Source organism: Aspergillus affinis (assembly GCF_023601865.1).
Source record: "Aspergillus affinis strain CMG 70 chromosome Unknown NODE_88_length_162140_cov_85_896997, whole genome shotgun sequence".
In the NCBI taxonomy this organism is placed as follows: Eukaryota; Fungi; Ascomycota; class Eurotiomycetes; order Eurotiales; family Aspergillaceae; genus Aspergillus; species Aspergillus affinis.
The window spans coordinates 97,141-119,281 of NW_026515869.1; the positions used below are offsets into that span (position 1 = coordinate 97,141).

The 22,141-nt window shown below is 50.2% G+C and overlaps 9 protein-coding genes across 9 annotated transcripts; 3 read left to right on the plus strand and 6 right to left on the minus strand.

Annotated features, from left to right (window-relative positions):
* Nucleotides 1-632: 632 nt before the first annotated feature.
* KD926_010886 (glycerol-3-phosphate dehydrogenase family protein) lies at nucleotides 633-2,014 on the minus strand (the record flags this gene model as incomplete). The annotated part of the gene is made up of 3 exons (XM_053103295.1): nucleotides 633-688; nucleotides 746-1,878; nucleotides 1,953-2,014. 3 exons carry the CDS (start codon nucleotides 2,012-2,014, stop codon nucleotides 633-635), a joined length of 1,251 nt encoding a protein of 416 aa, XP_052953331.1.
* A 378-nt stretch (nucleotides 2,015-2,392) lies between these two features.
* KD926_010887 (FAM207/SLX9 family protein) lies at nucleotides 2,393-3,207 on the plus strand (the record flags this gene model as incomplete). Its single annotated transcript, XM_053103296.1, has 2 exons — nucleotides 2,393-2,577; nucleotides 2,655-3,207. The coding sequence occupies 2 exons, from the start codon at nucleotides 2,393-2,395 to the stop codon at nucleotides 3,205-3,207; spliced, it is 738 nt and encodes a 245-aa protein (XP_052953332.1).
* An 842-nt stretch (nucleotides 3,208-4,049) lies between these two features.
* KD926_010888 (putative ATP-dependent Clp protease) lies at nucleotides 4,050-5,971 on the plus strand (the record flags this gene model as incomplete). The annotated part of the gene is made up of 2 exons (XM_053103298.1): nucleotides 4,050-4,491; nucleotides 4,569-5,971. 2 exons carry the CDS (start codon nucleotides 4,050-4,052, stop codon nucleotides 5,969-5,971), a joined length of 1,845 nt encoding a protein of 614 aa, XP_052953333.1.
* A 488-nt stretch (nucleotides 5,972-6,459) lies between these two features.
* Nucleotides 6,460-9,822, minus strand: KD926_010889 (putative Chromo domain protein Chp1p; the record flags this gene model as incomplete). The annotated part of the gene is made up of 4 exons (XM_053103299.1): nucleotides 6,460-6,982; nucleotides 7,043-7,374; nucleotides 7,438-8,319; nucleotides 8,437-9,822. The coding sequence occupies 4 exons, from the start codon at nucleotides 9,820-9,822 to the stop codon at nucleotides 6,460-6,462; spliced, it is 3,123 nt and encodes a 1,040-aa protein (XP_052953334.1).
* Nucleotides 9,823-10,152: 330 nt separating this feature from the next.
* On the plus strand, nucleotides 10,153-11,087 carry KD926_010890 (Rab family GTPase; the record flags this gene model as incomplete). The annotated part of the gene is made up of 5 exons (XM_053103300.1): nucleotides 10,153-10,173; nucleotides 10,242-10,314; nucleotides 10,365-10,754; nucleotides 10,816-10,896; nucleotides 10,957-11,087. 5 exons carry the CDS (start codon nucleotides 10,153-10,155, stop codon nucleotides 11,085-11,087), a joined length of 696 nt encoding a protein of 231 aa, XP_052953335.1.
* A 1,791-nt stretch (nucleotides 11,088-12,878) lies between these two features.
* KD926_010891 (F-box domain protein) lies at nucleotides 12,879-13,949 on the minus strand (the record flags this gene model as incomplete). The annotated part of the gene is made up of 1 exon (XM_053103301.1): nucleotides 12,879-13,949. The coding sequence occupies one exon, from the start codon at nucleotides 13,947-13,949 to the stop codon at nucleotides 12,879-12,881; it is 1,071 nt and encodes a 356-aa protein (XP_052953336.1).
* A 722-nt stretch (nucleotides 13,950-14,671) lies between these two features.
* On the minus strand, nucleotides 14,672-15,843 carry KD926_010892 (ribosome biogenesis protein BRX1; the record flags this gene model as incomplete). Its single annotated transcript, XM_053103302.1, has 2 exons — nucleotides 14,672-15,509; nucleotides 15,599-15,843. 2 exons carry the CDS (start codon nucleotides 15,841-15,843, stop codon nucleotides 14,672-14,674), a joined length of 1,083 nt encoding a protein of 360 aa, XP_052953337.1.
* A 518-nt stretch (nucleotides 15,844-16,361) lies between these two features.
* On the minus strand, nucleotides 16,362-19,978 carry KD926_010893 (uncharacterized protein; the record flags this gene model as incomplete). The annotated part of the gene is made up of 11 exons (XM_053103303.1): nucleotides 16,362-16,527; nucleotides 16,583-16,693; nucleotides 16,749-16,810; nucleotides 16,871-17,029; nucleotides 17,085-17,496; nucleotides 17,749-17,957; nucleotides 18,234-18,519; nucleotides 18,646-18,698; nucleotides 18,769-18,845; nucleotides 19,725-19,851; nucleotides 19,904-19,978. 11 exons carry the CDS (start codon nucleotides 19,976-19,978, stop codon nucleotides 16,362-16,364), a joined length of 1,737 nt encoding a protein of 578 aa, XP_052953338.1.
* A 1,250-nt stretch (nucleotides 19,979-21,228) lies between these two features.
* Nucleotides 21,229-21,920, minus strand: KD926_010894 (uncharacterized protein; the record flags this gene model as incomplete). Its single annotated transcript, XM_053103304.1, has 2 exons — nucleotides 21,229-21,744; nucleotides 21,843-21,920. The coding sequence occupies 2 exons, from the start codon at nucleotides 21,918-21,920 to the stop codon at nucleotides 21,229-21,231; spliced, it is 594 nt and encodes a 197-aa protein (XP_052953339.1).
* Nucleotides 21,921-22,141: the final 221 nt, after the last annotated feature.

Sequence of the window (22,141 nt, forward strand, 5' to 3'; positions counted from 1 at the left end):
AACTTGCAGGGCGAGCAAGAAGGCGACCGAGCCAGACGAAGAGAAATGTCGTGGAAGATAAGGGCGAAGGGAGGGTTCCCTGTTCCTGAGGGGGCGCCATGTAACCCCGCAGGAAAACCTGACATCATGCCTGATTCTAGAGCTTGGGCCTTTCCCCCCCGTTATTTTTAGACCCTGTACGATCTACACTTCGCTCGGACCTGCTCGAGCTGTCAATGCTTGGATTAAGCCTGGTAGAGGAATAGAGAAAGATGGAATAGTCCGTTCAGATTGATCCAACTCACCCTGGGGCAACAAACTCTTCTTAGTGGTAAATGGATAAAATGATATTTAAGCGATCATAGCGCCAGTCCTCTCTATAACTGTCTATGTATATAACGCTGTACACCAGAGACGACCCACCAAAGAGTTAAAAATGAAAATCAAGGAAGGCGAACCCAAAACATCAAAACCATCAAATCCGGATCATTTACAACCTGGCGCCCAGAACCGCCTGGCGCGCACCTCCACCGTTGCCCCCTGCCGAAGAGGTAGAAGTAGAAATCGGTTTGCTGTTTAAAAAAAGAAAACACAGGAAACCCCTGAATTAATGACACAGACGACAGAGGCGGGGGAATATTATGAGGACCAATTTACCGCTCAATATAAGAAGGGATATCTGCGACAGACATTGTGCCCTCGAGAATGCCTACAGAAAAGATTAGCATAACGCAACAATCTCCACCAAGGTCGATGGGGAACTTACGGTAAACAGCGGTAAGCAAGGGGAATTCTTCCTCGCGACCCTGCTTCTTGAGGAAACTGTTCACCTCATATGCAGTCAGGGTGCCTTGCAATTTTTGACCATTGAGGACCGTCTCTTCGATCTTTTCGATCGGCTGCTTTCTTTCCACGCTAAGCTTCGCGCAGCGGAAGTTACGTCCTCCGCTGCAGCTGGTGATCAGATCGGCAACACCGGCACTCTCCTCCGTGAAGGTCCGAGGTTCGAAGGTTGCACCGAAGAACTTTTCTCCGAATCTGACCATCTCTAGCAGACCGACACGCATGACTGCAGCTTTGGCGTTGTCGCCCCACCCCATGCCGTCAACCCAGCCGGCAGCAAGGGCAACAATGTTCTTAAGGGCACCACCAAGGGAGACTCCCGCGACGTCATGCACCATCCGAATGTGGAAATACGGGCGGTGGAAAAGCGACTTCAGAACATCGTGGTCAATGGGGGGATAATCAATGGGCAGTGCCTGCAATTTCACTCGCGAGAATTGGCCCGAGACATCGCGGTGCTCAAAGTGGACCACATCCGTTGTGGAGGCAGAAGGCGAGCGATTAGGAGTGGGGGCTTTCGAGTCTAGATGAGGAGGATCATAGGCGATACTCGACTCGGACCATTTCTCTTGAGCAACTTCGCTGGCGATGTTGGCTCCAGAGAGCGCGCCACAGTAGATCCCCAGAATCTTGCCGATCGTCTCGGAGAACAGGCTGATTCCCTCCTCCTGCACATCGACACCCTTGATACATGAAACACCACGGGCGTATGGCAGAATCTTCCCCTTGATCTGCTCACAGGTTTTGATGATAAATTGGTGGGGCAGGTTGAAGACAAGGATAGTACTATCCTGCACCGCATCCACCAAGGAAGGGTTGGCATGCAGGTTGGTGGGCAGCGTGATGCCCGGCAGATATTTGATGTTTTCATGGGTGGTGTTGATCACATCCGTCAAGTTCTGGGGACCCTGGCACAAAGGCGACGAGGGGTTATAGTGACGGGAGTCTTTAGAGATTTCAACTTTCTCTTCGAACACCCACATCTGAACATCCTTCTCGAAAACGTCAGGATTGCTGGCGGCATTCTCGGCGACAATCTTGGCGATCGCACAGCCCCTGTCGATTGTTAGTCGCTGCCCCTGCCAATGAGATATTGAAGCAATCAGATTAAATCATAAATCGCAACTTACCAGTTTCCTGAGCCGACGACAGTAACCTTGTGTTTACGCTCGAAGGGTGCGATTGGACTCATGTTGGGCGTTTTGTCTGGCAAATGGTTTAGAGGATTTGAGGAACAGGAAAAGAAACGGGCCGGCGCGTAAAGGGTATTTTTAAGAAGACGGCAGCTGACTGATTCCGAGCGAAGTTTCCCTGGGATTCGCGAGAAAAGAACGTTATCGAAGACCGGGGGCCGAGGTAGAAGAGCAGCACACGAGGGGGGAAAACAGTTGCGGCGAGATAAAAGGCGCACGAGGGACAGCATTCACGGCGAACTTTCTCGTCCAGGTTTCCGGGGTGGTCCTCTGATGTAAGAGCGCAGCGAAAAGGTGGGTTTTGATCCCCGTGAATGTGGATCTCCTAGTCTCCTACAGCCGGGAAGACTGAAGAGAAGAAAACCAAACGCAACGAAATGACGGTGAATTGGCCAGTCCAAGCGCACGAGCCGGTGGAGGCCGATCACGTGGGCGGTGACCTCTGCTCCGGCACGGGAATCGTCCGGCGGCTAATCCTTCCGGGGTTTAGCGTGCCGATGTCCGAGGCAAATTTTATTATCGTCCTCGGAATGTGTGCAGAGACGATCTGCTCGATCCTTACGTCGCCACTCTAGCCACTGCATCACCATGGTAGGTACTCCTCTGTAATCGACCCGGTTTTTACTCTTCATGCCCGAGGTGCGTCGTGCTAATTGTCTCTGGTCCGTTCCAGGCTCCCATTCGATCCGTCAAGAAGCAAGCGACCGCAAGGAAACCACCCACGGCCGGCACCGCAACCCAGTCCGGCATCTTCAACGATGACTTCCGAACGACGAAAAAGGACAAACGTCAGATCAAGCATAACAGCTTCATGTCGAAGATTGAGAAAAACTTTCAAAAATCAGCCAAGCGCCGCAGGTCGTCCAACAAACTGGCCGCCAATCTTGACGCGTTGGCCGATGCCCTGCCCGAAGCCGAAGAATTCAATGACTCGGAGAACCAGGTGAAGGTGATCAAGCAAACGACTCTGAGGCATAAACCGGGAGCCATGAAACGGCGAGAGAAGTTGGAAAAGACGGAAAGAGACCGTTTCGCGAAGAATATGGCGCAGATGTCTGGCATCGAGGCGGCTGCAGCAACCAATGCGACATCGGAAGGGGATTCGGGCGCCGTCTCCAATAGATGGGCTGCTCTCAGGAGCTTCATTTCCCAGACGATGGAGCAGCAGCCCGCATTCAAGGCGACCAAGTAGAGCGATTCGTTTCTCAGAAATTATCACCCGATATTTTCGAATATCTCGCCGCCTCAAAGAATCAGCCTGGCGCCATCATTCATTACCCACTTGATGAGTAGGGCCCCCTCAAATCTTGACGCGTTGTACCGAAGGGCGCTTGCTTCGGACATCTAGTTTGGGTATGTCAATGGTGTTGTCAATAGCAGACGGGATACCAAAAGAAGCCCCCAGTTCGGCTTCGTGTCCCCTAATTCTGTCGGGACTTGGTAGGTGACAAGACTATTCAGATCGGTTGCCAGTACCCCAGAACGCCAGGCTTTCCATCAGACATTCTGCAAAACATCAAGCAACCGGTATGGTTGATTCCCTTCGTGGAAAGCGGATTGTCAAAAGTCTTTCACCAGCTGGCCGAGAGGCACGCAAGCGCTTGCCTATTTGATATAAAGATGGTACAATACAAATAGTCAATAATCTCAAGTCAAAGTTCCGTTCGGTCAACTTCTAGCATCCTGATAGCCCACACGATGTTATTTTCTTGTACGGCCGAATTGGCACTGCAAAACTTGATCTTTACCCAGGTTCCATCCACAGACATTCCTGTAGGATTAGAGTCCATAGATTCACTCAACGAAGTATACTGCCTGCGCACGTGCGGACGCGGGTACCGTCGGTCGGCGAGCATCACGTGCTGCGGGGAAAGCTATCGAGGATGCATCTTATCTGCTATCGATGATTGGGGGCGACATCATCAGCTTCTCCAACTCCCTCCCATCCACCCTTCCTGACACCCTCTCATTTGATTTTCCTTCTCTTTTTCATCGATCGCACTCCGGTCATTGATCCTAGCATCGCTGCTGGCCATGCTGCGGCTGCCTTCACGGCCCAGCGCTCCTCTCGGGGCGCAGCGCTGTGTCCTCCGCTATCGGCCCATGCGGCATCCATTCCATCGCTTCACTTATCGCGGACTGTCCAGCTCGTCTGCAACGTTCCCTACCTCATCTCAATTCAATAGATCGGACTTTACAAGTCAACCCTGGAGCGGGAGTTATGAGCCTGGGTTACCAACTACCGGGCCCTTGGCGTCGGCTCCGGCCTTCGGAGCTCCCAGGATTACACCAAAGGCATTGAAACAATATCTCGACCAGTTTGTGGTTGGACAAGATCGTGCCAAGAAGATTCTGAGTGTTGCTGTGTATAATCATTATCAGCGCGTGCAGGAGATTCAACGGCGCGAAGAAGAGGCGGCAGAGCTTCTAGCAAAGCGCGCGCGGCGGGAGGCGATTGAGCATCATCCAGTGGAAGGTAAGCTTTTGCTCGCTCAGCAACTCCCCTCAACTACTCCCGTCTCTCTCCGGAGCGTTAACTGAAGAATTGCATAGACGAGTTTCCAGCTCAACAAAAAACCACTGCCGTACCCTTTCATTCGCTGCCATCGTCATCTACCCCTGACGCCGAGCTTGATGCCTCTTCGCCGCTACATTTAGAGAAATCCAATATCCTTCTACTTGGACCAACGGGGGTTGGGAAAACACTCATGGCAAAATCTCTGGCGAAAGTTTTATCCGTTCCCTTCAGTATTTCCGACTGCACTCCTTTCACGCAGGCTGGCTACATTGGGGAGGATGCGGAAGTATGTGTTCACCGACTTCTCGCCGCGTCCAACTATGACGTCGAGCAAGCTGAGCGGGGTATCATTGTTCTGGATGAGATTGATAAGATTGCCGCTGCCAAGGTCAGTCACGGAAAGGACGTTAGTGGAGAAGGGGTCCAGCAAGCCCTTCTCAAAATTATTGAAGGTACCACAGTTCAAGTACAGGCGAAGCAGGAGAGGAACGCTCCTCGCGGTGGGGGCACCCCCAACACATACCCATCAAACAGTCCTTTAGGGAACTCGCCCTACTCGCCTTCAAACAACGGAAATGCCCCGCAGAAGGGCGAGGTTTATAACGTGCGGACGGATAATATTTTGTTCATCTTTTCGGGTGCATTCGTCGGCTTACACAAGATCATCATGGACCGGATATCGCGCGGTTCGATGGGGTTCGGTCAACCCGTCCGTTCTCATACCACTTCTAGTGAACACCCTGGCGAGTCCAATCAAGCGAACAATCAACCGACTCCCATCCTCCCAGGATCGGAGGAAGAAGCGCTGTACAAAAAACACTTGCCTTTCTTCACTTCGGCCACCTCTGGGTCTCCTGACAGCGAGCCGACATACTTCAATGCTCTTGACCTTCTCAACCCTACGGATCTGCAAAATTACGGATTCATACCCGAGCTAGTAGGCCGTGTCCCAGTCACGGCTGCTCTCTCTACCCTATCCACTCCCCTTCTTGTCCGGATCCTCACAGAGCCTCGCAACTCCCTCCAAGCCCAATACACAACGTTGTTCTCTCTCTCGGGCATTGAAGTTCGATTCACCACCCCAGCTCTATATAAGATTGCTTCCAACGCCTTCAAAATGGGCACCGGAGCCCGTGCTCTTCGCACCGAGTTAGAAACCATCCTCAGTGACGCTATGTTCGAAACGCCCGGCTCGAGCGTTAAATTCGTCCTAGTCACAGAAGCCGTCGCCGCGCGCGACGAAAAACCCATCTATCTTGCCCGAGGGCAGGGCGGACGCTTCCACTCCCTGATTGCGACGGAGGAGAGCCAGTGGGAAGAAAAAATGCTTCAAGAGAAGAAAGAGAAGGCCAAGGAGGCCAAGTCCCGGGCTGTCTCCATGCAGGAGCCTCTTTTCTGGAATTTTCGGGATTATCGAAATCGGGCGATAATGTCTTAGCATTTGGGGACTGTCTTCTAGAAAGATTGCATAGTTGCAGCAGGAGCCGTAGTTTTATCATTTGTGCACATGGGTTCCTATTTTTATGTACAGGAGCAATTGTTTTCTACGATCATATTTATGTTATACCATGCCAGGGCAATCAATCTTTGCCTAGTCTGTCCTTGCTTTTACGTTCAGGGATTTTCGTTTACTCCATCTTCGCCCTATCTCTTGACGAGTCTCAAGGTAACCTAGCTATACATGATAAGAATTCTGTAATCTTTTCGTTTTCATATTCCTTCCTAGAGATACGTTAAACAAAAGAGTACCATGATGTAAGCCCGTGCTTACCAAATCGCCCAAGGGGTATGTAGAGCTGCAAGGTAGCATCTTTTTGTTTTCAGTTTTTTCTCTCTTCTTTTTTCCTTTTTGAAAAGAGCCCGAGACAAAAACGCCATATATTAGACGTTTGCAATGCAAAAAGGTATGAGACACGTCCGGCAGATTCACTTGTAAGGCTGCGGATAGTCGTGTGTCATAGGAGTTGTTATCGAGGGTTGTTCCGACCTAGAGCCACTCGCTCTCGGAGCCTGAGGAGTGAAGGCCGAGGGAGTTTTTGGCATTTTATCTTCAGTCGAGGGCCCTCCCCTTTGGCCCCCAAGTTTAGACCAGTGGAGCTCATAGTCGATTTTATAAGTCGCCATGGTGGCTCTATAGCCATGATAAATGATCATATGCTGCCATGTTTTCCAGCGTTCAGGTGGTTCGATCCCAGAAACAATGACAAATCTTCGAAATTGATGACGGTTAACAAGGGCCCAGCCCGCAAAGAACTCGGCAAGCCTGTCAGCTTTTCTGTGCTCTTGATTTAAGCCGTTGGCATTATCTGTCTGGTCGTCGACGGAGGAAGAGCTGTACGACGGGAGATTCGGCGAAATAACGGCTTTCTCCAAAACACCGGTGTTCATGTCGATGTCCACATTGGCAGTCAGGCCAAGGTCCGAGATCAAAAAGTGCATTGTAATCCATCTGGGGCAAATTGGTTAATGCCCGCATGCCGAGCTACCAGGGAGAGATCATAGAACTTACAATGCCCGTCTTGACGGATGATCCCTATCATACTGCTTTAACACCCACTCCAGGATGTTTGGTCGCACCATCAGTTTCCAAGTCCCTGGGAATTTTTTCTTCGAGCTGTCTCGGAACCAGGCGAGAAAGGCAATGGTCTTCTCTAGCTTTCGGAGCATCGCGTCTTCGGGCAATAGGAATATGCATCCGTGGGGAAATATGCGCTGGAAGTGTGCTGGGTGACCAGCATACTCGTGCGGGGCGAATAAGGAGAAACTCCAAAAGGTGATGTTCTTTAGAAGGAGGCTGTTCAATGAGGGGAGGGAGGCGAAATCAACGAAATTCTCGTGGAACTGCTCAACAGTTAACGTTCTCCACTTCTATTGACACAGGCAAACGGAAATAGCATAACCTACCAACGCCACACCGCGCTCCATCAAGGTGAAAGTCTCCCAATCTTTAGATTGACGACTAGAATACGTTTGCGATGTGTGTTTCTGGAGAAATGCCATCAAGATCTCGCACTGCTCGTCACATTGCTGGTCGGCGTTTCCAGAAAGACCCGGATACATGACGTAGAAACCGGCCGTCTGCTTTGAGTCGAGTAACATTGAGAAGGTCACACCATACTGCTTCTGAAAGAAGATATTCAAATCAAAATCTGCGGCGTCCTGGCCGGTTCCTGGAAGGCTCGGCTCATGGTCGGAGCTAGGAACAGGGCTAGCCGGGCCTATCGGAGGAGGATGGGGATAATCAAGTGCCATAGGCTCGCCAAAGCTGTCGGAGAACTTGTCGAATGAAGGTGATAAGATGGGGTTCACGTGAGATGCACCTTGCGTCTCGTGTGGCTCGACACCAACTAACCTTGAGCGATGAGGAAGGGGCAAGGCGGGTGCTTCGGGAACTTTTGCATTACAATGATTTGGGGTCTTCCCCTGAGCGTTAGTCGAAGACGGCGTTTCATTCACAGGGCTGTGGATGGACAGTCTTGGCTGGATTCTGGTGAATGCCTGGTTTTTCTTCGTACGTCCATCCAATAGTCCTAGCTCGATCGGGTTCAGGTGGCTTCTTGCGGTAAAGTAAAGACAACTTTCCGGGCGTCGATTAAAATTGTTCTGGAGGAAGCTGAAGTCTCTTGAATCAGGCGGATAAGCAAGCAAAACGTTTTGAAACCCCAAATCGGGAATGGAAACCGCCAACAGGCCCCTTTGACCAAGATCTTGCGCCATGCGGAAAACATTCTGCTCTGTATCATTGAATCCTTCGATCCAGCCAGTGCAAAAGTTCTGGTTACCTGTCTGCAAGGAAGAGAGCCGATTAGTTCCCAGGAATAACATATTGGGGCAATGACAGCCAACAAAAATGGAACAAGAAAAAGAAAGAAGGGGTGAAACGAATCTCGATATTATACCTACATTATAACAAAGTCTTTGGTAGTCATCGAGCGTACAAAGGTGCTGAAACCATATTTCCACCGATGCGTCTTTTTTCTTGTTTAGGATTCGGCTTTTCGTCGGAGGAGTAAGGCCACAGAGTCTGGCATCGCCGATATCTTTCTTTTCCGGTCCATAATACAGATTTACCAGCACCTCGTCGGGATTGAAGAACCTTTTGTTATACGTGACGTAACTCCGTGGACCAGGAACTCTTTCGGGCAGAACCAGTTCCTCTCTATCGCCCAAGTGGTCCAACTTTTCGCTGGTATTCCCTTGTGAAGGGCGTGACCTGCAGACATCGGATGAGGCGCGAGTTGATAAAGAGGAATCTATAAGCGGGGGCGCGGGATGTTGGCCATAGGTTGAAGAAGTGCCATTGCGCATTGATGACTCGCCCGCTTTTTCAGTCTTGGGCGGGCCTTCAGGAAAACCAGTTTTGACGGCACTGACAGACGATCGAGGAGGAAATTCCGACGGACGAATCAGTTTCATTTGGTTTATATTAGGAGCAGCCTCATCTGTTTTCGCCTTCTCATAGCGCCGCTTGGTTGACAGGTTGAAATGCTTTGTGGGCGGCTCGTCATTAGGTCTCCTAAGACGGAGAGGGTGGACGGTCCTCTGGTTGCTCTGGCCGCCTCCAAACAGAACAGGAGGAGGACTGGCTCTGATTCGGGGATGACTTGATGGGACAGAGACTCGAGAAGGTGATTGAGGACGATTATGCAAGTCTGGTCTCTCGGCGGTAGCCATAGTAGGTGAAGTGGGATTGCTTCTATTCCGGGCGCGGAGCTGGTTTCTCTTCCTTTTTTCATCTCTCCGCTGCCGTCGATTGAGCTTAGCCTGCTCCTGGGCATCTTGTTCTCTCTGCCATTCGTTATGGTCGAATGGGGCCGCCTTGCCTTCGTGGATGGCTCGCTTTTTCTGGCACCATTCCAACAGAGTGACGGGGGTATTGAAGCACTCCTCAGGCTCCCAGGAGCATCGGGACATGGGGTAACCGGCCCATTTCACCAGGTACCTCATGCCGTCCGGAAATTGCTTTTCGGCAAAGACGGTCTCCACTTCATATTCGGACTGTTGTTCACTTGACAAAGTAGAGGTCGTGGAGATGCTATCATCGTGATCACCAAATTCATCCTTAGCTCCGGTCGACATGGTGGAAGAAGAGCTTACAGCTGCGGCAGTTGCCGCCGGCTGAGCCATTGTTTTCCTACATTGGACTGAAAGGACCAGAGCGTCCACGAGGTGAAAGGAAGACGCCGTTTGTTTGTTCGACGCTGAGCCTGGAAGGCACGTGATGACGCTAGACCGGAACGGGAGGCCACTCGGCACCGCGCGAAGCACGGGATTCCGCAGGGAGGACATTATGGTCTGGATGACCTCCTATCTTCCCTTCCTGCCCTCTCCGTGATCCCGTCCCTTTGCGCTGTGAGTTCTCCTCTGTTTCTCTCACCCCTGCTAGTCTGCTTCCCGTCCCCCGTTCTTCATTCATCTTACCTTCGGTTCCCTCTATCTTTTTGGCCACCTCACTGTCACCTCACTGACGCTGCTGTGCCCCTCCCTAGGCCTCAGCTGAATACACAACTGTTGTCGGCTTTGATTCCGCCAGAGTCTCAAACCAGCCACGTTGAACTCCCCAAACCCCCTAATCTTAGTCCGAATTCAGAGCTTTGTGAGCTCTCACAACCACCCCTCATGGCTAACGACGAGTATGATGTGAGTTACCCCCTTTGATGCCTTTCACGCCTGTCGAGGACATACAACTAATTCCTTTATCCCGATAGTTTCTCTTCAAAGGTAATGTCGCCACTGCCTCCCGCGCCGTCACCACAACACTTCCCTTCCCCGGCATACCTGGTCTGAAGTGACCCATCCAACTAACTGCTGACGATCGTTCACACGTACAGTGGTGCTGATCGGAGACTCGGGTGTTGGAAAATCCAACCTGTTGAGTCGTTTCACCCGCAATGAATTCAACCTCGATTCCAAGTCCACCATCGGCGTTGAATTCGCTACCCGATCGATCCAGGTCGATTCCAAGACGATCAAAGCCCAGATCTGGGATACTGCTGGTCAGGAACGTTATCGCGCCATCACGTCTGCTTACTACCGTGGCGCCGTCGGCGCGCTCCTCGTCTACGACATCAGCAAGCATCAGACTTATGACAACGTCAACCGGTGGCTGAAAGAACTTCGCGATCACGCCGACTCCAACATTGTCATCATGCTGGTCGGTAACAAGAGTGATTTGAGACATCTGCGGGCTGTGCCGACGGAAGAAGCGAAGCAATTTGCCAGTATGTTCCGTCCTTCCCCCCTCTTGGGTCGGAATGAGCCCTTGAAACTGACCATCTCTAGGTGAGAACAACCTTTCCTTCATCGAGACCTCTGCCCTCGACGCCAGCAACGTCGAACTTGCCTTCCAGAACATCCTCACAGGTAAGCGTTCTTCACTCCATCCCTTCGTCCTCTCTCGCCAAGTCGCTCACGTGCTGTTAGAAATCTACCGTATCGTATCCAGCAAGGCCATCGATGGCGGTGACTCGGGCCAGGCTGCCCTTGGTGAACGTCGCCCCGTGGTGGAGATTAGCAAATCGCAGGATCCCGAGGCGAAGCAAGGTTGCTGCTAAATCGAGAACGAAAAACGACAATAATAAAAACAAAAACCATGATGTTTGCTGTTAGAGGGGACGGCCATGCCAACCGCAACGACTTTATAATTGTGATGTGATAATTGAATGGTCTTGATCTTTCTTACTCGTCTGTTGCTCAGCCTCCACGGAGATGATACACAAGAGGGACGTTGTTGGGAAACGGCATACAGGGATATTGAAGAGCGATGCTTTTGGACATCGTTATCCCGGATATATTTTCTGTCCATTTTCTTTTTCCTTTTTCTTTTCCTGTCTTTTTTTTTTACCTCTTTCTTCCCCTTCCCTTTCATGTTTCTTTCCCCGTCCTTTCCCTAAATTCTGTTATTGTTTCCCTCCACCCTAACTTATGAAATTGAACTCCCTTGATATGACCCGCCTGTCTTGCTTGGTATCAGAATATCGGAAATGCGTTGTGTCGGGATTCCTGTTTCTGCTGGCTACCAGGCTTCAATAGTTGGTTGGTTTACAAATCTTGGGTTGAACTGGTTGCCGGCGTTTGTCTTTTGAATGTGGCTACGTGGTTTTGACGCCGTGAATGTGAACCGATGTGATTAAGATACGTATGACTGAACTCCGTCGATCGGCACTCCGTAGAAGATTCCATCGAACGATCTGGAAGCTGAACCGGCGCAGGCAAATCAGCATTCACCGAAAGTCAAGTCACAACTATCTGTAAACACTTAACAGTAAGAGGTTCGACCCCTGATCGTCAACGAGTCGGGAATTTGAACGGACTCTACTGGGGCTCTGAGCGACTAGAGCCCAGTCTAATGGAGGAATCTGGGCAACGCCCAATGGCCGTCTTCCCGGTGGATGGTTTAGCGTCGAGGATGGTGGAGACGCCATGTTACCGTAAAGAAATAAGAATCCATTTTTTTTTTCTCTTCTCTTCTCTTCTCTTCTCATGGTTAGGGGTCCCTCGCGCGGGATGTTTTGGGGGTTAGTTTTGGGTGCTCGTTCGGTGTTGGTTGGTGCATAGGATCTGGTGGAGAGTTTGGTTGTCTTACCACTCTTGGGGGCTGGAAGGGTCAACCCTACCATTGTGTACTCACTACTCAGTCCTCCGTAGGTAAGGGTATGGAGTACGGAGTACGCTGGACGACGTCAATGCCGCACACGATTACTACGGAGAAAAAAAAAGAGTCTGGACTGGGGATCCCCCTACGTGGCCTGGTGCCGTGGGGCTCAAATTTAGCTCCCCGCTGCTTGGAATGTGGACCGGTCGGCTGGATATTGTCGATGCTCATTTTGGTTTTCGCGGTCCAGCTGAATTCAACCTACTCAGTAGGTAGGTGACTTCTCCGTATGTCCGCGGAAGTTCTAGGAGAGCTGCACCGTAGGGAGTAGCATCATCAATAGGATCTTAGAGGATTGGTGTAAGTGAATGGAAGACGCAGCACGCAGCAAGTCTGGTTTGCTGTGGAATCGGTTTCCACTCCAAGGATCAGGTATTCGAGATCGTCGGTCCCGTCGGGCTTGATAAGTTAATGGGGGTTTTGGGGTGTGTTAAACGTACGGAGTACTGTATACATCATCCTTTTTGGAACGAAAATAAAGTGTATTCAATCCAGAAGTAGAGTTTAATGGACAGTTATTTAATCGATTGAATCGTCGACAGTGACAGATAACCGCCACTAGGTTGATCGCTACGAGATAAAAATTTCAATAGTTCGACCTTAGCGAAACCCGACGGGAAAAGCACAAGCCCCTTCCTTGGGGTCATTGATTCCTGGGCTCGACATGATACCATCCAGTACTGCCTAGATACTACTCCCATACAATACCAATCTCTCGATCTGCAATGGAGGCTCGAAACTCTTCGATGTCTTCGCCCCTCTCGTTCATCACCCATTCCGTCGTTTCTCTGAATGTCTCACCGTTGTTACAAAACCACTCCCCCAAGGAATGGACGTAGGCTTCTACTTGTTCCTTCAGAGGAGCGTGTTCACGAAGCCACAGGATCTCACCCGGATCGAGCTTCATCATGTCCTGCACAACGTAATAGTGCGGGATCTCATCGCCCCAGCCTTCAAATCCCGGGTCGTGATGAAAGTCGTTACGAAACTTGGATCGGTATTTCGCAGGTGATTCGGCAAAGTTCCCCGGATGGGTAGTATGGAAGTATTGGTCAACGACATTATTGGGTCTCCTCTCGAAAGCGTCAGAAGACGAGTTACCTGCAGGGTAATTGAGGTGGATATTGAATGTCAACTGATGGTTGCTTTCTGGGTAACGCTTGCGAAATTTGCGTTGGATGGTCCCATTGCTGGGACATATGTGATTCTGCACGACATCAGAGACGATGATCCGTAGGTCCTCGATTTCAGCCAGGTCTACGGTAGACCAATTGTGCAAAAGCTGAGCACGCTCAGTGACAACATGGCGCAGGTTGCGGCTGAAACGGTCATGCAGCCGCGTGTGAAAGGCGCGATGGTAGAGCCAAAAGCGATAGACAGCACGGCGAAGCCGAAAGCGCTCGTCATCGGTCAGAGAGCGCCGGTTTTCGTAATCAACCTTCCATTTCTTGACGGGGTAGATGACCTCCCATTTTTGCGCGACCCGTCCGATTCGGACAATTTGTTTAAAAAGCACATCGGATAGCGGAGCGGATCGGAATATGTGGGCTGGTTGACTGGTATTCTGTGTCACGATCTGGATGATCTCATTCAGAGGGCCAAATTCCACTTCTGCAATTTCAACGAGGATGGGCAATTTGGATCGATTATAAACGTGACGAAATCGTCGGCAGGCTGAAGACAGGTTCAATACATCTGATAGTGTGCTACAAGAGCGAAAGATATGGAGCAATAGCTCTGTTGCCAGGAGTATGAATGGCATTGTTGCTACTATCAATTCCGGTGGCAGGTCAGCTTCTCCATACGGCACCAATGCGTGGACAATGTATCCAAGGATACTAACCAAGGTAGATTTCTTTCTCGGGTTTTTTATTTATATTTTTTCGATATCGCGGATTTAATTGAAAGTGTCTTTCTACTCCGTATAAGGTTGCGAGGTGGAACTAAGTAGCGTCGCTGACGTCGATTGTCAACAACACTTTCACTATCACGGAGGATCTAGGTCGAAACCCCACCTTTGGGGCTGATCACATCGAAAGGGAAATCTCGAAAGGACAACTCGAACAACATTTTGAAAGACACGCCGGGACTAAGCAGCCGCAATGGGGTGGTCAACGATGGTGATGCCATGATGGATGATTGAAGGTGTGGAGAGTCCGACGGCGGATGATGTGATCCTTAAAAGGGACGGCTTATCTAATGATCATCCCTGGCTTAACTGGTTAGCTATCGCCTTGCGGAATCATAAAATGCCATTTGCTAGAAGGTTCTCATAAAACTGTACGGAGTAGGTTACTTGTAGAAGATGCATTCAATGAATCCGACAGACACTAATTGCTGATTCAATAGCCAGTAAAACCCTCTAAGATCATGATAGTGGTTCTTGCATCAATCACATGTACATTCTCCAGGATATCAAGTATCGTAACACCTAGAACAGAAAGGAAAGTAGAAAAGAAAAAATCAAGCAGCGACAAAATCCAGCTATGCAAAAAGTTTTCGGTTGTCCAGGGCGCCAGGCTTGCGCTGACCCTCACCCAGTCCCAGGTCTGACCTCTTCGAGAGGCGATCTGTCTGCACGTCCCTACGCTTGGAGTAGCGTGCCGCCTTGCTCATGCGGATATCACTGCGGACCTGGTTCGGGCTGACATACTCCTTGTTTTCGTAGATGACAGGACCTCCGAAACTGCCCTCCAGGATGACAATAGGCGTGAGAACAAAGCGAGGTCCAATCTCAACAAGGGAAACTTCGGGTAGTCCATCCTTGCTCTTGGGGGCCGGCTTGTCTTCCTCGCCCTCCTTTTTGCCTCCAGCTTCGGACTCTCGGATCTCGTAGACACGAATCCAGATCTTGCCGTCCACGCCGAAAACACCGATGATGCGGTCGACGAACGGCTTCATTCCCTTCACGCCGCGCTTAGGAACGCAGAACACACCACGCAGCATCTCTCGAACCAGACCCCGGTATTCGTTTCCAGGCTTGCTCATGTCCGGTCCATTCTCGTCGAAAGACCGATCAAAAACCACAATACCACGACCACCCTTCAAACAGTTGCCGCTGAACCCAGCATTCAGTTCACCAGTAGTGTGCAAGTTGTTGACGTGGAACTTGATCGTAGGGCCATTGGGGGGTCTGGAAAGCCAAAGGTACAAATCTTGGCCACGCTTGCGAGCCTCGAGGAAGAAAATCACGTTGCACGAGTGGAGTTCGGCGAGGGAGTTAAGGAGCATGTTGTATCCGTTGTTCTTCTTCGTATCCAGTTTGGTTTCTTTGTGCGTATGAGGAAGCAGAGAGGTAAGGTCTGCTAGCAAGTGGCGATGGCTGATCAAAAGACGACACAGTTAGCAATTCAATTCAATCGCTTCCACGGCACAAGAAAAAAAAAAAAAAAAAAAAAATTCAATCCATACCGATGAGTGACACCTCTGGAAGTTAGCATCAGCACGCGGGTCTTGGGCATGAGCCCTGCAGCCAGCTGTTTCTTGGCCACCTCCATAGCATCATCTTCCTCCTCTTCCTCCTCTTCGTCGCTGTCGCTCGATTCGTCGTCTTCACCAAGGAAATCCTCCATTGCAAGATCCTCCTCGTCCTGCTCCTGCTCCTTGGCAAGTTGCCGAGCCTGCTTCTTGGAGACCGAATTATACACCGCTGCCATTATGAATTGCGAATTCGAGCAGCTCCGATAGAAAACTTTGGGTGGTTGAGATTTGCGCCGGAGAGCTTCGATGGAGACTAAAAAAAAAAGTTAAAAATCTGGCAGAATATTTTTCTGTTATCCGCACCGCCTTCCCACAATGGACTAAGCAGCTCACATGACTGGTAACTGCTGCCTAAGGCATCTTTACGATTCTCTTAATGCGTTGGACTTTTGATGGCTTTTAGCAGGCAGCAACCCGCTGTGGTTGTGGTTCTGTGGTTTTGACTGTGTAAACTTACAAAAGTTTTATCCACAGAATTTGTATCAGTTAAAACCACTTTGACTTGTCCTGCAATCAATCGGTCGGACAAATTTCTGTGATGCCTGTGCTTCAAACTATTTTTCGGCTTATAGACTGGTAACAACTTGAAGTCCATTACATGATAAGCCACTACCACACTTTGTTGATTTGTTCTATTATGTATACCAATATCATAGCAAAAGGTATGAACTATGATAACCCTGAACTAAACCTATCAGGCCTGCAAAGCCCTTGCGAGGTCAGAAAACCCCTCTTGGCCAACCTTCATCCCTGCCACTCGGTTGGAGAACTCAAGCTTCCTCAAAACATCCCAATTGTCTCCTTGCCAGATTAAGGCGTACAGCATACCAGCTATGAATGTATCACCAGCACCAATAGGGCTATTATCTGTTAGTATAGGTGGTAACAGGGAGTGAAAATTATCCGAGAACTTACTCAACCACCTGAAAGCCTGGTGCTACATATGCCGGGCTATGAATGAAATCATCAGTGCTCGTCTCTAGAGCCATAGCGCCGTCTTGACCCCATGTGCAAAAGAGTAAGGACCTGTGATAACCTGAATTAGCACAGGGTCTTGCATTTGGGAAACTGAAGATCTTACGGATTGCGTGTGAACAGAGACTGTTTTCGCAGGCATTCTTCGGCTGATGCATAACCGTTCCCCTAACATTTCTTCTTAGTAAAGAGGTCTGAAAGTTCTTGAAAAGGACGAAAGTTCAGTACCTGGGCCCAGGTCTTGGAATAAAACACAACGTCAGCTTCCGCTGCCAGATCCTGCAGACCCGGTCGTCCGGGTTTTTCGACTTCCACGCTGACTCGAACCGATGGGTAGCGCTCTCGAAGATAGCGTATGCAGGCGAGGATCACATCTGGTATGCGACCCTGCAAGGTGGCTGAGTTAGACCGAATCACATCGACAGCTCTAGCAGCCACGCACCTCGAAATGATACCATCCAGCTTTCGATCCTAAAGCATCTGCGACCTGTGTAAATTCGCCGACCGTCATTTCTGGCAGTTCATTGTAATTCACAATCGTCCTGCTACCGGACGATTCACTTTTGATGATGTAGCTGGAAGCGGGTTCATTGAACTCCTCGCGGTAAATGCAATGGTCGAGGCGGACTTGGGGCTCCAAGGCCGACCGGATCTGCTGAGAAGCGATCGATGACTTGGCGGGCAGCACAGCAATGAGGTCCAACGAGGGACTTGGCCCCGTCAGCTGCTTAAGGACTTCGAGTGAGTTGGGGCAGTTTCCGCCACGCCGGCGCGAAATGTTCGAGGCCCGCAGTTTGTCATCCTCTCCCGGATAATGGGGGGTTCTGGGACCAAGTGAGCTCGTGAAGCCACGTCTTGAGGGTGGTTGCCAACCGACGTTAGAATTGTATCAACGTAACATGCCCCGACAGCAACTAAAGACATTATTTGAAAGCACGGGGGAGTCCAGTGTCGAAGATGGTGGTGATGATGGCCTCTACTGTTTTGATGTCGTTGGATATTTTGCTGCCCGCAGGCTTCCATTCTTCAGCGAGAGGACCCACGCCCCTCCTCTCCCCCGCCACATCGGATCCGCTCATGCCACACACTCTCAGAAATCAGAATACTGGATGGAATCATGTCGAGCCCAGGAATCAATGACCCCAAGGAAGGGACTTGTGCTTTTCTCGTCGGGGTTATACTCTGTACACTCGATAAAGTAGCATTCCTTTTCGGGGATGCGTTTGCCTGACGGTGCTGAGCCACCCATTGACCCGAAGCATGAGAGCATTCTTTTACTATGTAGCACTAAACTGTGCGAGAACCCTAGCTCCACCTGAAAACAAAACTCAAAGACGAAACCAGTAGACATCAGAGGCACGCTCGCGATAGTCCAAAGCCCTAGAATAGAGAACCAAACCAAATACTCTCAGAAAAATTCTAGAAAACCCCCCTTCATATTCGTGGGTCTTCGATCAAGGTCCCTCAAGCGTAAGTTCCAGCGGGCATCTCTCCCTGCTCGATAGTCACACCTTTGAACTGTTCATCGCCATCGTCAGTCGGCATTTATACAAGAAAGGAATCGAAGAGCACCAACAGCAGCCATACTTACCAGAGAGCCATCGTCATCATCATCGTTCTCGTCGCCCTTGTCGGAGTTGTCATTCTGCTTGTCCAATAGATCTTCCTCGCACTTCATGACCGCCTTCTTCCTCGGCTTAGCTTTCTTGGGAGAGGCTGCCTTGCGTTTGACGCCACCCGCCCTTTTGGTTGGGGTAGAGGTGGTGCTGGTAGCGGCAATGGCGTCCTTCTCAGGGGTGTTACTGGGCGTGCTGGTCAGACTGCCGCCACATGGATGAATGTTGTTCGATTTCAATATTCTTTCATAGCGCTTGGCACTGGTGGGATGTTAGTACAAATGCAGTGGTTTTATCTCCTTCCAGGAAAAACAGGTCGATCATGGGTAGGTAGTCATGTCAGGGAGTGAGGAAGAGACAGGATAAGGCAGGTAGATGATAACTTACGCAGCTCCTTTGGACACAATGTTGCAATCTCTTGCAACCCCTTCGAAGTCGATCTAGTGAGGACTAGGTCAGTCTGAATTCATGCTGAGGGTCTGGTGGGGGAGGGTTTATGAGGAGCCTTACCTTGTTGTCTTTCTGGTTCCGGATGCAGCTTACCAGGAACTGGACGACTTCTTCAGCAGTAACCGGAGCCATGACGACTGACGTAGACTTGTTTAGAATGGATCAAAGATAGAGGTTTGGTTGTTGAGAACAGTGGGAAGGGGACAGACTGAGGATGAATGTCTTCAGGATCAAGTGGTGGTGGGTCAGAAGTTGTTCGAGGGGGGAAGAGTCCGCGGACAGAAGAAATGGTCTGCTCGGAAGTGGAAGGGAGTAGTTTTCGATGGTGCGATTGGGGTGAATGGAGGTAGGCAGCGCAGGAGTGAAGTCCGCTCTGTTGGTGGGAAATTTCTCTACATGGATCCAGTTCTGCAAGTGGTACCAATCCGGAGGGCCAACGTGCTGGTGGGACAAATCAGGACCGAGACTGGGTGTGACTGCTTGGTATCCTTACTGGAAGATATCGTCTAGGGTGAGCGTTGTAGTCGACCTGTCATGTCTTGCTCTGGTGCGATCCTATATGATCACTGTCTTGCAGGCCGACAGTGACAGTCTTCTCAGAACCATCAGTCATATTTCTCCATCCGAGCCGCCTGATACTGTTCATCTCACTTGACCAAACTGAACAGCTCAACTATGACTGTTTGAAGAAAAGGTGTCCGTCTCCAAGAGCATCGCTGCACGCCCAAACCTGTAGCAATCTAGCCTTGTAGTTGGGACCAAGCATAGAGAAAGGAAAGAACGAAAATACGAAAGTGGTTAAAACATATTTTTACTTTCCAAATATAGATACTGAATTCCATCAGATGGCTAGTCCAGCTACTCCATCTAAACCTATAAATGCCACAAGTCACCGTCCACAACAAGCCTCATCTCGAGCCCGTCGGCCCTTAGCATTTCTGCTGCAGCTTTTTGGCAGCTGAGAGCTCATGTTGTTAGCAAAGGTTCAAGATGATAATCCAAAGATGTGTACCCACCATCCTTATCCCCCGCAGGGCACGAGGTGACGCAGTTCTGTACCTGAGTCTTGAACTGCGCGTTGGAGCATGCGCACGAGGTGTCCTTGCAGCCGGTTGCGCTACCAGCTTTGGTCAGACAGTTTTTCTAGCATCATTAGCATGACTTCTTCCGCGAGCAGTAATAGGAGGTAACACACCAGACACGAGCCAGACTCTGCGGCTGCGGCAAAGGATAGCAGAGCAGTGAGAGGAAGGAGGGTGGAGATCTTCATTGTGGCACTGTTCGATATGTTTTGCAAGAGTTTCTATGAGAATGAGTTTGGGATGGAGGATTTATTGCTATTGTTGAATTACATGAACAGGAAACACTAGCTGGCTTAAATATATCTACCTTGACCACCTACATTGTCAAGGGCGCGAAGTCCGACGATCTGACCCTTTCCGGGGAAGAGAAGGGATATCCTGTCAGGGCAATGATGTTGCAGTTTCGACTCAGAAATGAAGCCGATCCACCGGTCGAAGAATTAAGTTGAGGATTGACCGTTGCGATCGTCGCCAATCACGGTGCTTTGGTGCCTGTCCCAACTCCACCGACCAATTTCTGGTCATCTTTGTCATGGAACGTGGATTTGACTTCGAAAGTCGCATGCCTGACAGCGGGGCTCCTGGCCATTTGTTGATGACGTATGTACCACGTCCAAGGAGTTTTCGATCAGCTGGACCGGATGGACTGAACGGACGAAGTGGATGTCGCTTTCCGTGCCAGCCACCTCTGTTTCTCTGTGGCTTTCTTTGGGGCTTTTTTCCCCCCATCTATCTTTGATTTTCTTTTCCAGATTTTCTTTTACTCGAAATGATCATCATCCAGGCAGCGCTGCGTCACGCCGGAAACCGAAGATCTTCGAGTTGTTTGAACCGTCGACAGGGGAGACTGGCGATTGTTAGCGTAGACGTTGATTGCACAAGCTCAACAAACGGTTCCCAGGGCCAATTGCAACGGAATCCAGATACCCTGCAAGTTCAGAACGTATTTGCATGATCCTGCATGATATTGGAAACTTATTTTTTCCATTCTGTCTCGGGAACGAACAGGAGGATAGTAGCAGGCACTGGCGCTTCCAGCGTTACCTAGTGGAAATGAGCATGCCGTCAACGAGGGGGTTCTTTTGGAGAAAAAGAATTTGTAGCTGTCCTCGGGGACATAAGACATAGTCTCGTTGGCCGATACGTCGTCCCGCCCTTTATTTATAGTCTGAATACGTAGGACTCAAAATAGAAAGCCAAGCAAATTGTTCACTCCATGTGGTATTCATCATGAAGAGTTAAGTAGAGGTACACACAGTGAGCCAGTCCGCTCAGAGTCTCTTGCAACATCAAACGAAAAAAAAGGACAAAAAAAAAAGCAACCACAATCTGGATCTCTGGAATGACTGGACAAGACGGTTAGCCGCGACTCTCAACTCTAAGGCAAGGAAACTCACAGATGGACAGGTAAAGACGGGTGCGTCCAAGAAACGTGCAATCAAGCCTTTCCGCGAGTCTTGTGGACTTTGACATCGGCCAAATCTTCCTCCTGGACGATTTGGTCGACCGCATCCAGCAAGTAAGAGTTGATGCCCTGGTCCTCAAGAGAATCGGTTACAACCTGGGAGTTGCCAGTTTTGGCGGGCCCCTTGGACTTGGGGGTACGGGTGGGTGCAGTAGTGGTAACCGGTCTCAGCGACGCTTTGGCGCCCTTAGTCCCAGTGGTAGTTTTTGAGACGCGCTGACGTTTGACGGGGGGCTGGACCTCGCTGTCCTCGTTCGACTCGGGGGCTGTTTCGTCGGCGGTGGTCGTGGTTCTGGCCAGATTTTCGGGCTTGGCTCTGGCAGTAGTGGCCTTCATCGAAGCGGCAGACGGTCTGTCCTCGCCCTTGCTGGAGATGTTGGTGCATTCGAGATTGTGGAATCCATATCTCTTGCGTAGGAGTCGGAAGCGGTTGGCAACAGACGCCGGGTTGGTGTATCCGAGCGCCTCGCCCACTTTCGCAATATCAACCTAGTGGGATCAGTCAGTAAATGAAAGTGCTGGGGTGTTGGAGCGTTAGAGCCATTTTCAGTTCCACTTGCCTGTTTATTTGTATCCAAGTTCTTGACGCATTCAAGAATGAACTTTGCGTCCTGCTGGTTGACTTCACCTTCGGCGGTGCCAGCTGATTTTGCGTTGGAGACCATTTTGACTCGCTGAAGTCACGATTAGTAGGAGACTTTGACGGTTATTTTCGGTGCGCGGGAAGAATAAAATGTAGCCTCTTACTGGTGAGAAGTAGCTTGAAGAAAGATTTGAGGGGAGTGATAATTTTGGAATGAAGGAAGTGTGGATGGTGTGAATGGAGTATGGTGACGATGGGGAGGAAGGAAACAGAAGTGAAGGAGTTGGTAAAAGAAGAAGAGGG